Below are 19,803 nucleotides of genomic sequence, written 5' to 3'. Positions count from 1 at the left end.
CCTAACCTTGAACATGTTTTTAAAATTAAAATATTGAATTCAATTTTATAACCTGGTATTTATTTAAATTTTTTCATATTTGTTTTCATAAAAAGCGCATTTTGCATTTTTTACGCAGCTGAACATGACCTGATTCTTGTGTTTGCAGGAAACATGATGATCGCAATTCCCTACGCGAATATTATGCAACGTAAGGAACCCGGATCACGTAGCCAGGCTTGCCAGACTCTTGATATTCTGTCTCAAGCACAGCCCTCTCAGCGGACGGGTCGGCCTGAGCAGCGTTGTAGAAGAAGTTGGGACCTCGCAACACCTGAGTTCGGAAAATAATTATTGTTATGGATTTCGTTGAATGAAAACATAAATGGCATTTGTGTGTCTGTATTCATGAGATGGTGACGTATGAAGCGATTAGATGATTGATTACACAATAATAAAGTGACAACCTCATAACTACTGGCAAGATTATGTTCAAACTAATATACATAATAATGTGAAAACTCACGACATGAAAATATTCAAAGTGGTGACATTCAATTCTCAAAATTTGTGTAGTGTCTTAGAATAGAATAAAATAGAAGTGTCGGCATTGAAGATAAAACAAATAAAAAAACTTTTAAAAACCACGTTTTCTCAACGGACCAAAAAGAAAAACATTTACGCTTACATAACATTTAAGTTATGTAAAATGTTATGTAATGTTATGTAAGAGTAAATGTTTTTCTTTTTTGTCCGTTAAGAAAACGTGGTTTTTAGAATTTTTGTTTATTTGTTTTATTTCACTATTTTTAGTTTTGTAAAAACCAGAAAAACGCGTTTTTTTCAATATTTTTTATATTTTTTTATTTTCTACTTATTAGTTAGCAATATTAGCAATTAAAATCAATTTCCAGGGTTGGCAAGTGTGGATGTTCGAGAAAAAAACTCAATTCCAAACCGTGAATTTTAGTGTTTTTATTTTATTTTATTTTTATTTTTTTCTAAAATTTTTTTTTTAATTATTATTTCTGATGATCAAATCTTGAATTTTTAGGCATCATAAGCATGCATGCCAAATTTGAATTTTCTAGGATGTTCAAAAGAGCTCTAAATTAGGGTCTGAATTTTTGATGACAGACAGACACGAAACGAAGCTAAGAAAATCGTAGTAAAATAGGCCCATGGCCTGTTGCCGATTTTTGAACTTTTCGTGACTTGATTCACAAGGGATCCGGCCTTTGGAACCGTATCAATACATTTGGAACATATGCTCCTGCATAGCTACGTCTAGTCTGTTCTTAAAGGCGTATTGGAAAATGTTTTTTATGAGTACACTGAACTTCAAATTCCTTTTATAAGCAACACAAACGACTAAATTTTACTCATCTTACCTGTTGGTCGTGTCTCGCTGCAACGGGATCCGCGTCCAAAATGGTAGCCAGAGCCGACACGGAGCCTGCATGAAAGAATATTTATTCCTAAATAATATACGTTTAAAAATTACTTTTTAAAGACAACACTTATAAAGAATCCAGTGTCGCTAATGTTACAGATGTAAAATGAATTTCTAATTTTATTTTCGCATATTAAAAAAATTAATTGTTCAATTTTTTTAATATATAATTTTTTCTTCCAAAATTATTTATTCTGTCAATTGATTCATGCATTGCCTCTAACTTCACACAAGTGTGCAAAATTCCAGATCAATTGGACAGGTAAAAGTGTGTCAAATATCAATTATAAGATTTGTAGCTGAGAAAATTATTTTTTCCGTTTTTTTAATATTTAAAAAATAATATTTTCAAAATTATTCATTTTGTCATTTGATTCATGCATTGTCTCCAACTTTACGCGAGTATGCAAAATTTTAGATCGATTAGATAAGTAGAAGTGTGTTAAATTTCGATTATAAGATTTATAGCAGACAGACAGACAGACAAACAAGAACTGAAGTTAAGGAGAAGTGTTGTAATAATATATGTTTAAAAATTACTTTTTAAAGACAACACTTCTAAAGAATCCAGTGTCTTCAATGTTAAAGATGTACAATGAATTTCTCATTTTATTTTCGAAAATTAAAAAAATTAATTTTTAAAATTTTTTTAATATATAAATTTTTTCAAAATTATTTATTCTGTCAATTGATTCATGCATAGCCTCCGACTCCACACAGGTATGCAAAATTTCAGATCAATTGGACAGGTGGAAGTGTGTCAAATATAATTTATAAGATTTGTAGCTGACAAAATTATTTTGTACATTTTTTTTATATTGAAAAAAAAAATTTTAATTTTCAAAATTATTTATTCTCTCAATTGATTCATGCATTGTCTCCAACTTTACGCAAGTGTGCAAAATTTCAGATCGATTGGACAGGTAGAAGTGTGTTAAATATCGATTACAAGATTTGTGGCAGACAAACAAACAAACAAACGAACAAACAACAAGAAGTGAAGTTAAAGAGAAGTGTTGTAAAAAGAATCATTTTGTCTTTCATATTTACTCTGCCTTCATATTTACTCTGCTCACCTGAGACACGATTCAACGTAAGCTCAATGTTTCAACATATTTCTGAAAAATGCCGCTCTATATATGAAAAGTGGCTGGAAAAATGTTTAAATTCAAAAAAATTCATAAGGGAAGAAATAATCGAGTTACTTCTCCCGTGTGGAAGGGCTTAATGTTCGCCAGCAACTCCTCGTAAGTAATACAAACCTCAGTCATGCCACAGTGCACCAAGTAGAAAATTTGAGTGATCATCACTTGACAACAATAACCCAAAATAAGCAAAATATAGTACATTTATATCGACTATTTATATTGAGTGCTATTGTCTGGACCCTAGCTCCTTCTGACCTCGCGCCTCATCAACGAGGGCGTCGGAGACCCTGAAGAGGAGCTCGTCTCTGGTGCCGCGGATGGGGAGCAAGAAGCCTGACCTCAGCGCCGCCAGCAGCGTGGGGGACGCGCGCTCGATGGCCTGTTTCGAGCCTACATCCTGCAAGCAAGTTAAGGGAGATTAGTCTTCTAAATTTAGTTTCAATAAAAATACTAAAATACTTTTTCATTTCAGATAGAGTGAGATAAATAAAGCATACTATAGGTCAAGGAGAAATTTTGAGAAAGTTCAGGAAGACAATGTCAACATTTCGCAATTCTTTTGCGCCCGCCATATTCTCAAATTTGTCAATATTGTACATTAGGGCTTGGATCATTATCTCACTTTAGCACCAATGAAATCCTAGCATTTAACTAGAGTATAATTACAGAAATGGCTCAATTATACTTTCTAATGTTAAAGCACTCAATAATGAATCGTTAAAGTACGCATATTCAGAAAAAATAAATTGGATGAATTTTCGATAAGATCACCTAGAAAAACGTTTGGAACGCTGGAATGTTAAATTCTTGTTCAAATGAAGTTGGTTTTGCAGGCTAACAGTGTAATTGTATAGCACACGTTCCATACGTTATTGAAAAATAACGATTTCTTACAAGTCCGATTTCTTCATCAGCCAATTTGCTGAACAAATTCTGTCTGAACTGAAGAACGTTCTCCCCGTCGAAGGCGGAGTAGGTTTTTGACTTGACTGCCTCTACTGGGGAAACCAAATTGACGACGCCAGCTTCTGGTACAACATTCTGGTTGACGGTGAACCCGTCCCCAGGGCTGGCTTGATACGACGCTTGTTGCACTTCACCTTTAGGAATAAAAATTTGTTCTAAATTTAATCGATTTTATAAGATGAAAAAGGGTTGTGTAAAACTACTTGAAACCTGTATTGAAACTGATTTGGTTAATTTTAATGTTTCATTTTCAACAGAGTTACAGCAGAGTTACAGCTACAGCACATCGAGAGTTTCATTTAGTTACAGAGTAAGTCGTTGGATAACAAATAAAAATTCACAGTTTCAAGAAATAAAAGCTGAAAAATTAGCCATGCATTTATTCACTTATTACCTCTTTAAATAGTTGAGTGAGGACAGAGTGAATTGGTGATGTGAATCTTACGATTGAGGACAGCCGAAGAATAATTATTCAGTATAAATGTTATTACCAAAAAATTTGGATCCTTATCTACAAGCAGAAAAATTTTAATGAACATTCAAGATTGCATTTTATTACATGAGTTGATCGTACAAAGCATGAATAAGAAAGTTAAAAAATTCTTTACTGAAATTTTACGTTCTCGTGAAAGAGTCAGAAATAAAGTTTTTCCTATAAATTACTATAACCTATTTTTAAGGAGGACCAAATGTATTCAGCACTGGCCCGTATGCTAAATAGGGCACTAGCACTACGAAGTAGCACTACGCACTACAAGCCGTAGTGCCACTTTCTAAACAAAAAATATTTCGCACATTGAATGATTTTTTTCTTACTTGAACTATTGCAACAAATTAACTAACATTTTGATGGTAGTTAATTATAAAAAAAGGCATGAAATATGTTTAAGAAAGGCAAAATCTCAGCAAACTAAACGCTTCCAGCAAGTCAGTTACACAACAAATTAAATTAAGAAGAGTTTGAGTACTCGGGAATTTTTATTATTTTTAATTTTTTGTAGAAGGAGCGCTTGTAAAAAGAAAGAAAAGTATGGCACTGACCGTTGGCATCAACAAAGGCGTAACTGCCCTGCACGGTGCCATCATAGCTCTTGCTCTCAGAGTGAGTGCGGCCAGGGAACTGGTAGCCCCAATTGTAGATAAAAGCGCTGTCGGGACCTCGATAGAACTGAGCTCTGTAGGGGAAATACACGAGGATTCATACCAAGCTTGACTAAAAGGCTAGAGCCTCCATCTACATTTAGAGTACATTTACTTTGGCGTAAAGAATAAAATAGAAATTTGAGGTTGAACCAAAATGCTAACACAAATTACTCCTGCCCAAGTAACCATTAGGTAGAATTTAGCTTTGGAGGCAAGCCGAGAGCATCGTCTCAAGACAGACGAAACATCACAAGCTGAGATAGACAACGTCTAGTTCTAAAGAAAATCAAGTGCGAGCTGATGCACAATTCCCACAGTCGAACGTAGCACAAATATTTACAAAATTTGCAGTATTATCTCTGAATCATTTCTTACGTGTCTCTTATCTCATATCATTGTTTATGCCTACTATTCTTCCGCAAGATATAACCTAAATAAGTCATACTCTCCTGCGTCTTACCCATTAACTGACATATATATTCAAGATACGAGCATCATAAACAGTTCTAAATTTCTCTCGGCAAGTGTCGTATGCATTTATGATATGACCTTAGTTCCATTTTCAGAAATTATAGGGATTACTGAAAAAATTCGCACGACTAACATGCTGCCGGAGTCTCCAGGGTTCTGGTAGCTGAACCTGAAGGATGGGACGCTGGCTGGGAGTACGGCGCCGGCCAGCAGCACGGCCAACACGGCGCTCAACGTCAAACTCTGAAATGCAGAATTTCATGACTACATAATAGCATAATAATTCAGAGGACCTACTAAATCAAATTACGAGAATAGCTTCAAGAAAACACGATAATCAGTATTGATGAAGGAATTAAAATCCCGAAATATAAATAGATTTCAGTACTTAAGGGAATTAATTTTTCATTCAATATGAACAAAATGAGAAAAAAATTGGGGGATTAGATGTCAAATCCTGATAACTCAGCTAAACCCTACGGAAAATTTTTAATTCAGGTTAATTATAATCATCAAATCCGTCTCAGCGATGACATAAATAATAATTTCGAAATTTTATACGCACAGCCTCTTGTAAACAGCGAAACTAGGCGAACTAGGTTTGAAGCGAAACTAGGTCAATTTGAATGAAGTACTATTAATAACTATTTATATCAGTTCTGCCAGGATGCAATCAATTTTGGAGCAGCTCTTAAAACAGCTTCCAGAAATACAGAAGAAAAGATATCATTAATTTCTGTTTTAACAAATAATACCTTCATAAAATAATCACCAGCAACAGGTTAACATTATCACATCATCCAAAGTACGAAAAAAAAATAAATAAAATTATCAGTCTGTAGTCCTAGTCGTTTTAAATTTATTTTAGTTATTATCTTGAAAAAAATTGAAATAGTAAATGTAACTCATGATTTTTATCTTCAAGTTGAGTATTGTTCGGTTATCATGCATATCATTAAAGTAAATTTGACAGAAAATTAAGAAAAAATTATCGTTCTGGATTGAAGCTGCTGCTCACAAGCCGGTATCGTAAGCTCGGCTCCTGGATTACCAGGAAACAAGTTTGTGGGTGCGTTGCCCTTGCTTTCAATGCCAAGGTCAAGTGAAGAAGCTCACAATGCTCCCATTCCTCCTTCTCTCGTGCTTTGTTTAGTATCACATTGCCATAATTTATCTTATTTGTTAGTTGTTTAATTAAAATATTGAGTCAGGATTCTTATCTAGACCAGAATAATTATGTCAAAAACCTCAAAATTCCCGGAGGGTCACATAAATCAAACTCGCTTATTGATTATTTTAAAGAAGGCATTATCCGAGCGTGAACTAACCGACCTGACAAATTTGATCTTGTTGGGGAATACATTTAATTTGAGGCAATCTTGGACAGCAAAATATCACTACACCAGCACGATAAATCCTTAACGGGGAAAATCATTAAGCTTTTTGACAAAGAAGGGTAGTATGTGGGCAGATGATGACCGTTACCATAATATTAAAATACGATTTAAATATTGACGATGATATTTTTCGATAAAATTCATGATACTGAAATGTATTAATCGCCTTGATATGTGCCTCTGAAAAGCTTATCAGAAAATTAAAAACCGAATTTTACTGAATATTAAATTTAACTGAGTAATTGATCCCTTAGCAAAAATACGTAAATGACATCACATGACTTCACTCCACAAAATGCATGTAGGAATTACTCTTAGATAAAGAGAGTCATCATATCAAAACTAAATGCGGTTTGAGTAAAGAAACAACTAAATTTCCCTGCTGCTTGATAGTAATTTTACAAAAATTTTATTTGATACTCCATTCGACACTGAATTGCAAATAGTGAACAATGCACGAATACAATGTTAGAGATAATTCTGATCTTACCATCATAATGCCAGAGGTGTTATCCGTAACGCTCGTGGTGCACAACTGAAGATCGTCTCCCAGAATTCCGGTTCGCAAGCAGTCATTTTCATCCAAACCTCCAGCACAGCAACATACATGCAGCTGCCTTCAGTAATCTATTGCTTCGATGGTATAAAAAAAATCTTCTTTATGTCGACTTGATGTGATCCATGCTTCGAATCCGTGCCAAAAATTAAATGGACTTTGTGCGTAAAAAAATGTAATTGGTCGAGATTTCGCCTAAATGCAATATATCTTTGCCTCTTCTTCAACTGAAAGCAGCCCATTTTATTCTATTCCTTATAATCATGGTTATTTACGATTGCTTTCATATAGTTGCAGGTGCAAATTCGAGCTGAGGTGTTTCAAATTGTTCACGTATCAATAACAATAGCAATCTATTTGAAATATGAGATATTGAAAGAGCTTACAACAACTATATCAATCAATATAAGTAGCTCCTACTCAAACCTAAATTATTCTAAGAAACCAATTGAATGATAATTTGATCTTTCTCAATACCTGATATCTTTTTCAAGTCCAGATTATCCTTATTTTCAGATCCAGGTTGCCCACGAACATGCCTTCGCAGTTCGGTTGAACCAGGCGTGGATAATAATTCACTTCATAGAATAATAATAAATATAATAATTATCAATAATATAGAATAAATAAAATTTAATACTGATACAAATACCGAAGCATGCAACGCACTTGTCAGGTCCGCATGCCATGGGCGCTCGCATCCCAAACCTGTCGCGGCGAAGGCCAACCTGCAGGTTGCTGACCCGAGCTCAACAAGAACGAACAGCGCAATTAAATTAGTTCTATACTTAAGCGTTCGATAAACTTTCTATTAGTCATAGCCATCGGGAAAGAAATTTGTGCCGTACGAATTCAGTAAATTATTAATCAAAATTTTTCATTTGCGAAATATTTAGCACAGGTTCGGAATCAAATTCGTAAATATATGTAAATATTCTAACCTAGGCCAATGAGTGAATACTAACTTTTTTTCTTTTATTCGCATATGCGTAAATTATAGCCTAAATTAATTGAGCGACGTGGATCTTCGACAAACTTTATCACTTTTCCCCAAGTCCTACCGAGAGTCCTTGCTTTAGCTGTTGCCAGGGCTATTTGATTGGTTCGGTGACATTTTTTTGCATCATGGCTGTAAGTTTGAAACTCTAAACAGTTAAACTCATTAATCACTAATCAGTTATTATAAACAGTTAAAATCATTCAGTCATCTTGATTTTTACAGGTAAAGGAAACAATGGGCGTCTAAATATATAATGTATTTTTCATGCTCTCTAATACATATCAGATTGTGAGTAAAGTACTAAATTTTCTTCATGAATAAATCAAATAAAATTTGAGAACACATGAAAGTACATGAAGGAAAGATTTGCAATACTAAAAAAGTTCGCTATAAACTTTATTCCATGGATTTTGTCTGAGAATTAAATACTAACAAATCTTCTGTACTTGAATTTAACAACATTTACTGAAATGATCAGTTTTCCATTATAAACGAAAATGATCATGTTTCCAACCATACAGCATCCAACTAATATTATGTTAATTAATTTCACAATAGTTCTATTCGAACCAAGTTATCAAAAGATGGAAGATTTATAACAAATGAAGAGATGAAAGCACGTGAGTCAGCGACCGTTTTCCACGGTCCCTACATCAGGCCTGACGAAGGTGACGACGGCTTGCAGGGCATCATCCACCAGGTCTCCATCGCTGTGAATGAAATGACTAGTTTTTGGTTTGTGTTTCAGTGAGGAAATTTGATTCTAAATTAACACTAATTGCAATGATTTGCATTGGTAATATGTTCGCTTACTCATATAATTTCTAGTTACAGATCTATTAAAAATATTCATGTCGAAATGCAACCTTTCACCAGCGAAAGGTATGTTATGTATGGCTAAAGAATGTACACCGTTTCCTGATGAGATTTAATCTCGGTATCACAAAGTGATGCCGTGATACTTACTCAAAGCATCCGATTGCTTTTATAGAGATCCTAATGGTACTCCCAACGATCGAATTGGAATATTAGTTAAGTTTTCTACGCTATGTGAGACCACAGCTGTAAGAAATTTCATCCTTGCCCTTTTACTTGTAAAAGTTATGTGTATAAATTTTCTTTCCAACTTTGCGATTCTTCAATCAGGAAACGAAAGCCATTGAATATTCTGCAGATATTTCTGCCCCAATTTGAAATTAATTATCGAATTTTTTATCGCAAATATAATTCTTGTCTTAAATTTAATTGTGTTAAGTAACATAACAAGACAATACGTTTTGAATTACCTGAGAGGAAAAAGTCTCTGAGTTCCGAGATCAGAGACGAGCTTCAGAGCTCCGTACGGCTGGACGCCCTCCTCGGCCCGCAGCTTGAGCAGCAGCGCCTGCAACGTCGCGGCGTCCTGCTGCTGCGTGGCTCCTTTATACGGTGAGAGCAACTGGCCCGCTCCCCCCACTGGACCTGATGGCAAAATTTCAGGAATAATGCACAAAAAAAACTTGTGCGTTTTTAAATTTTCAATTCTAACGAAATTTCTGGAATAATTTTTCCAGAAAGTTTTCTATTGTATGAACTCTTGGAATATTTTCATCTTATATTAAGAAGAAGACTGCTGTTCAAAGTATTCCCTTGTAAAGGGGTAACCGTTACAATTCCAGCTCTAGAAAACTAGTGGCCGGTTTCTTATAAACTCTTCAAATAACTTGAACTAGTCGCATAGATTTTATTTATTACAATGTAAAAATATTATTTTACCTAGACAAATTAACCACACCTGACACTTGAAGTAATTCGCTGCCTTTATTACGCTGAGGCCCTGCGTTGTAATGCATGCTAACGCGGCCCCCGTCGGGGGTGACGTAGAAGTACTGCCCCCTCACGGACCCCTCAGCGTCACGCGTCTCCACCCGCCACTGATCGGGAGCCCGCAGTCCGAACCTGAATCGTATTAAGAGACATACACGAGATAAATAACTTTTTTCTCCTAACGATTAAATAAGTAGCCCCGGGAAATTTATGTAGCTTAACAGAATGATGGGCGAAAATTTCGTTCGCTGGTCATTATTCAGCTGCAGTTGAAGAACGAGGATGATTCAAACAAGTCAGCATGGCATTCTTCAATAGTGACCAGGTCCTCTAGGATAGATAAACGAAAACAAAATTGAGGTAAATTACTGGTAACTGTTTCTGTCAAGATCATTCCGTACATCTAAGCATTGCATTTTCAAAAGATTCATAAACCTCAAGCTATAGTTTATTGTAAAACGCAACCAATCGCAATAGTTTTCTCCCTTTTTTTCTCAGGACTGGAGCTCTCATTTCGTACGAAATCATGCCGAGCTATTATCAAAAAAATTTTTTAGTAAAAAAGTTCGGAACCACTTTGAAAATTGCAAAAAATATGTCAATCTACTTTATTTCTGCTTCTGTAAACATAAGAAAGATATCTCATTCGTCAGAGCAAATAATTTACTCCCAGCATTTGGCCTAGAATTAGTTAAAACATCCAGTAAGCTCCAGTTCCCGTTCACTATAGGAAAGAATGGTCGGAAGCTTCAAGCGGCGGAAATCTTGGCAAATCGTCTAAAATTATTAATAAGCACCTGTACGCTCCAGCTCCCGTTCTCTAAACGAAAAAATTGTCGGACGCTTCAGACGGCTAAAATCGAGGCTAATCTTCCAGAATTAGTAATAACCACCTGTAAGTTCCAGCTCCCATTTGTCAAACGAAAGAATGTTCGGAAGCTTCAGGCGGCGGAAGTCTAGGCAAATCATCAAGAAATACTGAATAACCACCTGTAAGCGCCAGCTCCCGTTTTCCAAAGGAAAGAGTTGTCGGACGCTTCAGGCGTCAGAAATCTAGGCAAATCATCAAGAAATACTGAATAACCACCTGTAAGCGCCAGCTCCCGTTTTCCAAAGGAAAGAGTTGTCGGACGCTTCGGGCGTCGGAAATCTAGGCAAATCGTCTTCAGTGTTCCGGTGTTCTGCTGCCAAGTTTGCCAAGTTCGGCTGTCCGTAAAACGGGGCTGGCGAAGAGAAGCTCATGAAGAAGCTCACGACGATGAGCCCGGAAGCCCATCTCTTGAACTGCGGCTGCATCGCTGGCCAGAGTGAAGAACGAGTAAACAACAGTTCCTGGAGTTTAGATGTCTTTCGATGAACAACAAAAAATTTGCCAATCAAATAAGTACGAACATATCTATCAGGGACTGATCGTAAGGACTTACGCCACATAATAAGAAACAAAGTCTTTTATAGAAAGAAGACATGAACTTTACGAATGAAGATGTATTTTTACATTGTGGGCAATAAAAAGACAGATGTTGTATATAATTAGTATGGCAACGTAGCGGTTACTCAACAGCCAAATAATTCAGTAAGCTCAACAGTATCTTTTAATTTTTATGATATTTATTCAGATTCATAAACTGACAACTGAAATCGCCTTCACAAATTTAATATATTAATGTGTATCTTAGGTTATTTTCTGTGATCATTTCCTTCGCTACAAACAATTAATAATCATCCTTACTACAACAAATTAAAGAACCATATGTAATCAGTCAATTCCAGAAAAAAATAAAATAAGTGACAAAGAAAGCAGTAAGTGCAGCGTGTAAGCGATTGAGGCGCGCTTCTGATGACCGCTGCAACGTGACCGAGCAAACCGGTACTCGCGTCGCTCGCGGCGCTCAGACAACAAACAAACCTCCTGCTCTGCCTCGCACTCAACAAAAAATACAAACTTCGTGTTTACAGATACCCTTTTTTGCTATTTCTTGTATGAAGCAAATCGTTCCTTCTACCCGCAGACTAACAGGATTACTTTTATGCAGATCTTATATGCATATATCTAGATGTCATGATACTCGATTACCTCCGTACGAGCTTAGACATAACGTTATTATTGACATTCAGCAGAGAATCTATTTAGTATTGAAAAATCGACTGATCAAAATAAAATAGACTGATTTAGTACTGATAAAATCGACCATAGCTAAATTGTCACAATTTTTGCGACTGCACTATTGGAACTGCGCTGTGCTTATGGTTATCTTAATTGATATGTAGGAGCCGATTATAGTAGCCGTGCAATTAAAACATCACTGAATATAAATAGTCCATGAACAAGTCACACATAATACATGTAAGTCGTTTGGTGTGCATGAGTTCTTTCAAAGACTCCATGTCTTTTCGTGCAGTCATGCAATCAGATTAACAAGACAAATGTCACTATAGTATTAATAATTTCAGTGATTTGTAGCGAATTTTTCGCTAACTTGAACCATTTAGGTGATCACATATACTTTTCATACCTTAATCACCCTTCACGAAGTTCATTGATTGCTTCACCACTTGACGTGAACGCCGACTAGACCAGCTAACCGCGCACTACAAACGCTGCTCACCTTATGAAGAAGTGTCCTCGACTGCAAGAGTCTACCATCGTCGTCTTTAATTTTCTTTAACCAAAATATTCATTTAATTTTAAGAATGTAATCGTTGATGGTGAACTTTAGCACAGTCTTCACCTGCTCTCGATTTACCGTATTTCAAATCAAACTGATCACAAGTGAGCGTAAAGTAAAATGAATTTTCACTTAAATACAACCATCTTGAAGTTCAATTGTTCATGCGAGCCAACACGGAGTGATCAACAGCATTGAAAGCTGCCGTTAAATGTGGAGCATTTGATCAAATGAACAATAATTTTGAGTTTAATGTATTCACTACATTAATAGTAAGTTCAGCGTTTGAAAATAAAAATAAATACTCTCCATGGAGCATACAAGTCATGGGTTCCATGACCCACTACGATGGGTAACTATCAACTCATTAATAAATAAATAACTCATTAGGTTGAAGTTAATAATTGAACCAAGTGAGTCCCGATGACTCAGAAAATCGTGTGGCTATGAGGACAAGCATCTTTGGTATGCTATCCATTCTGGGGCACTCTTGTATCGTGAAGCGGTTATGAAACTTATCAGTTTGACCATATTAGATGCAGTTAATTAGATTTTGTTCAAGTCAACTGGCTTAAATTTGCTGGTGAAAAGAGTAAAATGTTCATACTAACCCAGTTTAAATATGGATACACGGATAATTAAAATAATCTGGCAATTTTGACGTACATGTTAAAGTAAATCTGAAGGAACAAGCTAACAATTAAGCTGTATAACCTTGGATTCTGGTTAAGCTTTCTGCATTTTCCTTTTGGTGAGCATAACCGAGAGAAGTTCCCGGGGTCACTTATCAATATATTATTTGATTCAATAGCACTTATTGACAAATTTTTCTCAGGGACAATCTGGATGAGAACTTAAATTTGAGACGACGGGAATTTACCCGGGCAGCATGTGAGCAGGTTCCGGACAGTGCCTCTGTACTCTGGGCTCTTCAAAATACTTTTTGAAATCAGATTAGGAACTTCATAAATATAGAATGGCCGATATTGACTGTAATAATTCTACTCTAACGATTGCGATTAACCAATGAAATCCTTTAATAAATTAAACCGCTACCTTTATTAGGCTAGTTAAACCGTAAAACTTTGTATAATATTAGTATGTTTGTTATATGATAATACCAACACCAACAGCATGAATTTAAAATACACATACACCTTCTTGCTTCATAATTAAATCCAAAAGTTAGAATTGTCATAGATTTCAAACGTAAAATATGGAAGAGCGTCTTTAATTATTATGTGGCAATGCCGAGAGCCATGCAATGGTTTTGATAACTTATATTAATTGCATCAAGTTTCATAGTTAGGATTTGAAAGAACTTAATAATATGCCTTGTACTTAGAACAGCCAGAGTGCCCACGTCGATGTTGTTACCGAACACGATTATCAACCATGAGTCATTCGCATTCAGTCCGTCAGAGTCCAGTATCCTTCATGACAGTCCGTCCGTAAACCTTGATCTGTCCTCGCTTAATTTACTGGGGACGGAATCTTCAGGTCACCTCGGACAGAAGACCATTGCAGCAAATAAATTCTACTGCAGTTTAGCCCCGTTAAGAATGTACGAATATTCTTGGAGACCTAAAATCTTGACGATTTTTTACCTCGGCGATGGTGTAATTGTTCGTTATTTATGCACATATTCATAAAAATGGGTATTTGTCAAGGTAGATAGACCGTGGTAAAAATTGCACAATTATTTTCGAACATTCTGCGATTTTTTTACACTGAATTTTTAATAGATTTTATATATGTTTATTCATACTTAAGTTATATTAGGAGTATGAATTATATGTTGCAGCTTTCTTATCGCGAAAACAGAGAGGGATCAGAGGACGCAAATTCCAACCCATATACAGTAACAAACTCTGTCAGCCATTCCATCACTATGGAAGTTTGATTAGATTTAATGTCGCTCACTCTGCTTAATTTTTTGTGTAAATTATTTCATCGGATATAAAGTCATTATTCCAAAACATGTATGAAATATTTTGCCAATCGTAGATTTAAATTATTCGTTTAAACTATAAGTCGCTGAATAAATAAAACTTCCTCAAAAACTTATTACAGAGCTCTCTGGAAACTGAATTAATTTCGGGTTTAAATTTCTACCCAGGCATTAAATGGCATAAATGATCAAATTAAAAAAATAATTTCACATATAAAATTTTATCTGGCGTACAATCTAAGCAGATATTCTGACTCAGCATTGAAAGTTCGATTGAGTGATTCATTCAAGTTAGATGCGTCGATGTAAGATGGCTGCCCGCCATCACATTTTGCTATTCGTACCGCGCCAAGATCAGTCAAAGATGACGCACAGTAGGGCTTCTTCCCATTACTGGGCTAAGGTATTCAAGCGTATGGGGGTGCATGCAATTCCAGGGACCAGGCTTAATTTAGAGTGAAGATACCATGATAGAAATTTTTATCAATAAAATCCTGGAGGAACGGAACCATGAGGAATGTAAGGTTTACATATGATCTGAGGGAAAAGTCATGTTTAGATTTATGAAGGCTGAATCAGTTCGACATGAATTTTGTGCAATTTATGAATACGCCAACATACTGAAACGCATGACAGAGGAATTAAATTCATACCAAATTCAAATTCATTGATTGTAAATACATCAGATAAATGACATTAAACAAGAAAATTGTATGAAACATCCAAACCTTTTGAGTTCAACAATGTTCAGGATAATGCCAAAGATAATATATGCCAAGGATAATGACAATTATTCACAAAAGTATTCAAATCCACAAAAGTGAAGTGAATCCTTGAGCTATCCCTCGTTGCGGGACGCGAGACTTGCACCGCTGAAGGCGGTTGACTGCCACCGGCACCGCCGCGGGCTTGGGTGTGGCCAAGGCCGCTGGGATGAAACGAGACACAACTCCTGGTCTTAATTAATACTGGCAATTGTGGTGTGGAAAACAAATTATCACAAATTTAGTTGTTGTATTCAAGTAAGTAACCTTGCAACTAAAGATTTATTTGTTCAATCAGGAAGACAATGGTGTCTTCTTATCATATTTTTTGATGGAAAATAGCACCATACAAAGATCTCCTTGAAATTTCAGGCTTTTAAATACAAATAAAGGGTTCCATCCACTCATTGACATTCTGTATTTATTCCTAAAAAACTTCATATGAAACAGTATCTCATCTAATTTCAGAACATAATTTTTGATTAGAGCTATCGTGAATATATTTGAAGGCCGTTGCCCGAACAACTACAAGCACGTGTCCTTGGAGATCAGGGCCCACGTACGCTTGGTTAGGACCGGCGTGGTCGGCAGAAGCGCCCGACCCTGGAGCGGCCGTAGCCACGCCCGGCGCCGCACCCCTCCTCATATAAGACATCGCCGGCGCATCCGCGGCTCAACACTCCCAACACCTCCACCATGAACACTGTGAGTGACAAAACTGTGGCATACAGAAAAAAAATCATGCTAAAATTTCCGGTATAACATTGCAAAATGTCTTATTTGTGGATTTAAACGGCAGACCGTATTTTTATTGACCTGAATTGCCTAGGGCACCAACGTTTGTGAAGTTGAATTGTTTAAATTAAAATATTTCACTCGTCTGTTTAACTCGTTGTCGTGAAAGGTGGCCGATGGTGAATACCACATTTTATGTGAATATCTTTATGAAATTGGCAATAAGAACTAATGGGACAATAAGAAATTAAGCAATAGGAATAAAATAATACTTGGAAGTGAATAGATTAAAGCAAACCATAAGGGACTTTCATAGCCGAATCAAATACAATGCACGTCTACAAAAGCTTGGGATCCATTTATTTCGGCTTAAGATACAAAACAAATATTTCCGATGGCGATGTGCCGAATACGTGGGCATTGACAGATTTTGCCTTGAAAATTTCCAATACCACAGAAGGTTCATAATTATTGCGTCAAGCTTTCCAGCTGAATAGCTAGTTGTATTATTTTGTGTTTCTTTCATCAATCACACCCAACATTCAATATTTTGAATATTATGCTCTCTTACTTCTCAAACTTCAAATTTGAATTTCCACTGTTGATTATATCATGTGCTTCTAAAAGTTATCAAGGACATAGTTTATCTTCATTTTTATTTTTTCCTTGCCCGTGTTTCACTTAGGGGATTGTGTTTTAAATGTACATTTACCACAAATATCCTATCTACTAACACAAATTGTATACTTATAAGGCAATCGTTTGCTCCTTTTACAATAGCAATATTAAAATATATTTAATCACTTAACAAAATAATGACTTGATCGTATATACTCAGGTGGCCGTCATCTTGGTAGCTCTCGCCAGCTGTGCTGCCGTACAGGCAGACAAGAATGAATTTGCCGCCACGGTCGTCCGGGTTCCGAAAGAAGACTCGGCCATCATCCAGAGCCACAGACTCGGCGGCAACTTTGCGTACTCCACCCACGAAGCCCATGCTTATGGCGTGAAGACCCCGATAATTGAGCAGAAAACAGTGCCTGTCGGAGTGACCTACCACCAGGGAGAACCGATAGTCCAGACCCACACCTCGTACGTGAAGCATCAAATCCCTCAATATGGCGTGGTCCGAACCCAGCACTCCATTCCTGCAATCCAGTACACCGCAGGACAACAGGTCGTGACGTCTCAAGTGTCCACCCCAGTACAGTACGTCCAGCAAGCTGCACCTGTGCAGTACATCGCTGGATTTGCCCCAGCTCAGTACGTTGCAGCATCAGCTCCAGTGCAGTACGTTTCTGGAGGTGCTACCCCGGTGCATTACATTACCGGAGGCGCTGCCCCAGTGAAATACGTAACAGGAGGAGCTTCTCCCGTGCATATCGTTGGCGCACCAGTACAATTCGCTGTGTCTCCTGCGCAGTACATCAAAAACAAATCAGAAACTGCCGGAAAGGTCCCGGAAGTCATTGATGCTTAAAATCCTACCATCCTCTAACTTGTCAGCCCATCGATCGTCTCATCATCGCCTTCTCATCCTGACAAAATTAACCCATCGCGAATGTCTAGATCTGACAACACTGCGTCATTTCTTCTAATAAATAATATACCTGCTATCTATTTTCATATCCAATTCTGCTCTGATATTTTTCCTTTTATGGTGAGTTTCCTTTGAGTTGAGTTCTGGCAGTGATCGGGGACGCACGTAGTGTTTGCGGGTCCCAACTTTCTCACTTCTTACTATGCCGGTTTGACTTATCTCGCGAATTTTGTACCGAAACGATTTCAGTGGAAGGTTCAATGTTAGTGCAGTTCAATCAAAATTGTGCGAATAGTGAGAAAAACGGCTAGTTTATCGAACCCGGTGGAAGTCTGGTAGCTTCTTCAAACTATCGCCAGTCATGAAAAGATCCGGTCAAATGACACGAGTTTAGATCTATGAACAAGGCACGAAATGGAAAAGAATCGGCGACAGGCCACATCAGGCCTACACTTCAGAGCCGACATCACTATGTTATGTTATGTTACTATGTTATGTTATGGTGAAAGTGTAGTGGAAGCTAAGTATTTGATGATGCTAATATAATCAGCAACGAATTTCTTATTCATCGATATTTTACTTGGTATATCTTCTTATGAGGTAGTCATTTTCATCTTTACAACCTACTCAAAAAATTGATAATTATGTAGAAAAACGTAAAATTTTGGAGGATTAACACTAGTCTTCTGATTTTACAACCTTTGTTTTAATCAGTCTAGGCACCCACTTCTGACTTTGAACTTCTTAAAGTGGGTCTTTGGACCCACTTCTTAGTGAAATTATACAAGTGGAGATATTAATATGATATTTATACTTTATTTGATATATACTTAGTTATTTGATAGACAAGACAAAACACCACTCGCATCAAAGAACAAAATACAGCAATCGCATTGAAAGAAATTCACGAAATCTCTTTGACTCCTTACGCTGCATGTTGCACGTTGCATTTTCACTGCAGAATCTATAGTTGAAAATAATTGTAATGTAATACAATTAAGTTGAGTCTTGAAGAATTGCTGTTCGATTCTATTTGAAATTTATACGTAGAATTTTACCATTTCGTTAACATTTTATTTTAAATCATATGAAAATCTTTATCTGTAGAAAAAATTAAATTGAATCATCATCTAAATTTAAGTATATAAGCTTAGCATTGAAGCTACAATACAATATATGAGAAGAATAATAAGGTTATGAACACAGGATGAATGAACGACACGGCGAGATAATGCGAAATGTTTCGACTCTTATATTCTCACAGTTGTTGATTATCTATATAGCATTACTGATCAGCAATGAAGATAATTAGCTAAAATGAACTCGTGTTCGGATACATTTATCGGCTTTTATACATATGCACAAATGTAGATTAATATATTCTAGTCACCCAGAAGATGATTGGCTAAACTTAACTAGTGTTAGAGACAGAATGTCCGGATCTTACATTCACATAAATATGTTTTAACTCTATACAATATTCTATTAGTAAGAAGATAATTAGCTAAATTATACCCACCAATTTTCTTCATTAAACGCTGCTCGAGACATAAACGTACTAATGGGCTTAGGAAAAGCATAAGAGGAGAAGTGGATTCTCAAACTCCAAGGATTCTCCACCCTAAGCAACGCCTGGTCAATCTGCATATGTCATCCATGTAAAAGATTTTCCAAAATTAACAGTTTAATCATTCTAATGAGAATGTTTCACGATCCTGCAACAAACTAATGCATGTATGAAAAGTAGGAACATTTTTAACTGTGATCACATTGTTGCTCATTGTGAGGAAAACTCATACGGATAATTATTTCTTTAATCAATCTATTCAAAGTAGATGATATTATTTTCTTATCCTCCAACAAAGACGCAATAGCGACGCACTTTTTTGCCCTTAAGTGGGTCATTCTAACCCGTTTACCGCGGAGAGAGGGCGTATCATTGAAATGTGTCACTATTCGGACAATGTGAACCATACATTTTTCTGAGTGTGGCTTGGCGAACACAGTTCATAATGTGTAAATTTTAGTTCATCCTGGATTAAATGAACTATTTAAAATAACTTCGATCGTTCCTGCATCGGAAGCGATCGCTAGAAATTCCGAATCTATGTAATTCTAAATCTTGTAAAATATTGAATTAGGATGTTATGATTTTTCAGAGTATGGCATCGGGCGCTGTTGGGCAGTAATCTATTGGAATGACCTAATGTAGATTTAAATTATCGTGA

The 19,803-nt window shown here is 36.3% G+C and overlaps 3 protein-coding genes across 6 annotated transcripts; 1 reads left to right on the top strand and 2 right to left on the bottom strand.

The window, feature by feature from the left end:
* Positions 1–60: 60 nt before the first annotated feature.
* On the bottom strand, positions 61–7,094 carry LOC108673360. The gene is made up of 7 exons (XM_018161175.2): positions 7,048–7,094; positions 5,294–5,403; positions 4,588–4,721; positions 3,475–3,680; positions 2,836–2,977; positions 1,371–1,435; positions 61–313 (listed from the first exon to the last, which is right to left on the bottom strand). Exons 1-7 carry the CDS (start codon positions 7,051–7,053, stop codon positions 182–184), a joined length of 795 nt encoding a protein of 264 aa, XP_018016664.1. The 5' UTR covers positions 7,054–7,094; the 3' UTR covers positions 61–181.
* Positions 7,095–8,353: 1,259 nt separating this feature from the next.
* LOC108673348 lies at positions 8,354–12,545 on the bottom strand. 4 transcript variants are annotated; one of them, XM_018161163.2, is made up of 5 exons: positions 12,526–12,545; positions 11,007–11,217; positions 9,888–10,051; positions 9,400–9,574; positions 8,354–8,823 (listed from the first exon to the last, which is right to left on the bottom strand). In XM_018161163.2, exons 2-5 carry the CDS (start codon positions 11,213–11,215, stop codon positions 8,739–8,741), a joined length of 633 nt encoding a protein of 210 aa, XP_018016652.1. In that variant the 5' UTR covers positions 11,216–11,217; positions 12,526–12,545; the 3' UTR covers positions 8,354–8,738. The 4 variants fall into 4 exon arrangements, with proteins under 4 accessions (XP_018016652.1, XP_018016651.1, XP_018016650.1 ...); XM_018161162.1 differs by lacking the exon at positions 12,526–12,545 and adding an exon at positions 12,470–12,521; XM_018161161.2 differs by lacking the exon at positions 12,526–12,545 and adding an exon at positions 12,433–12,519 and having other exon boundaries at positions 11,007–11,251.
* A 3,385-nt stretch (positions 12,546–15,930) lies between these two features.
* LOC108673361 lies at positions 15,931–17,649 on the top strand. The gene is made up of 2 exons (XM_018161176.1): positions 15,931–16,005; positions 16,874–17,649. The coding sequence occupies exons 1-2, from the start codon at positions 15,997–15,999 to the stop codon at positions 17,513–17,515; spliced, it is 651 nt and encodes a 216-aa protein (XP_018016665.1). The 5' UTR covers positions 15,931–15,996; the 3' UTR covers positions 17,516–17,649.
* Positions 17,650–19,803: the final 2,154 nt, after the last annotated feature.

The sequence above is a fragment of the Hyalella azteca genome, unplaced genomic scaffold (genome assembly GCF_000764305.2).
Source record: "Hyalella azteca isolate HAZT.00-mixed unplaced genomic scaffold, Hazt_2.0.2 contig13371, whole genome shotgun sequence".
Classification (NCBI taxonomy): domain Eukaryota; kingdom Metazoa; phylum Arthropoda; class Malacostraca; order Amphipoda; family Hyalellidae; genus Hyalella; species Hyalella azteca.
Note: the sequence above shows the minus strand (reverse complement) of the source record. Positions and strands in the feature narration are given on the sequence as shown.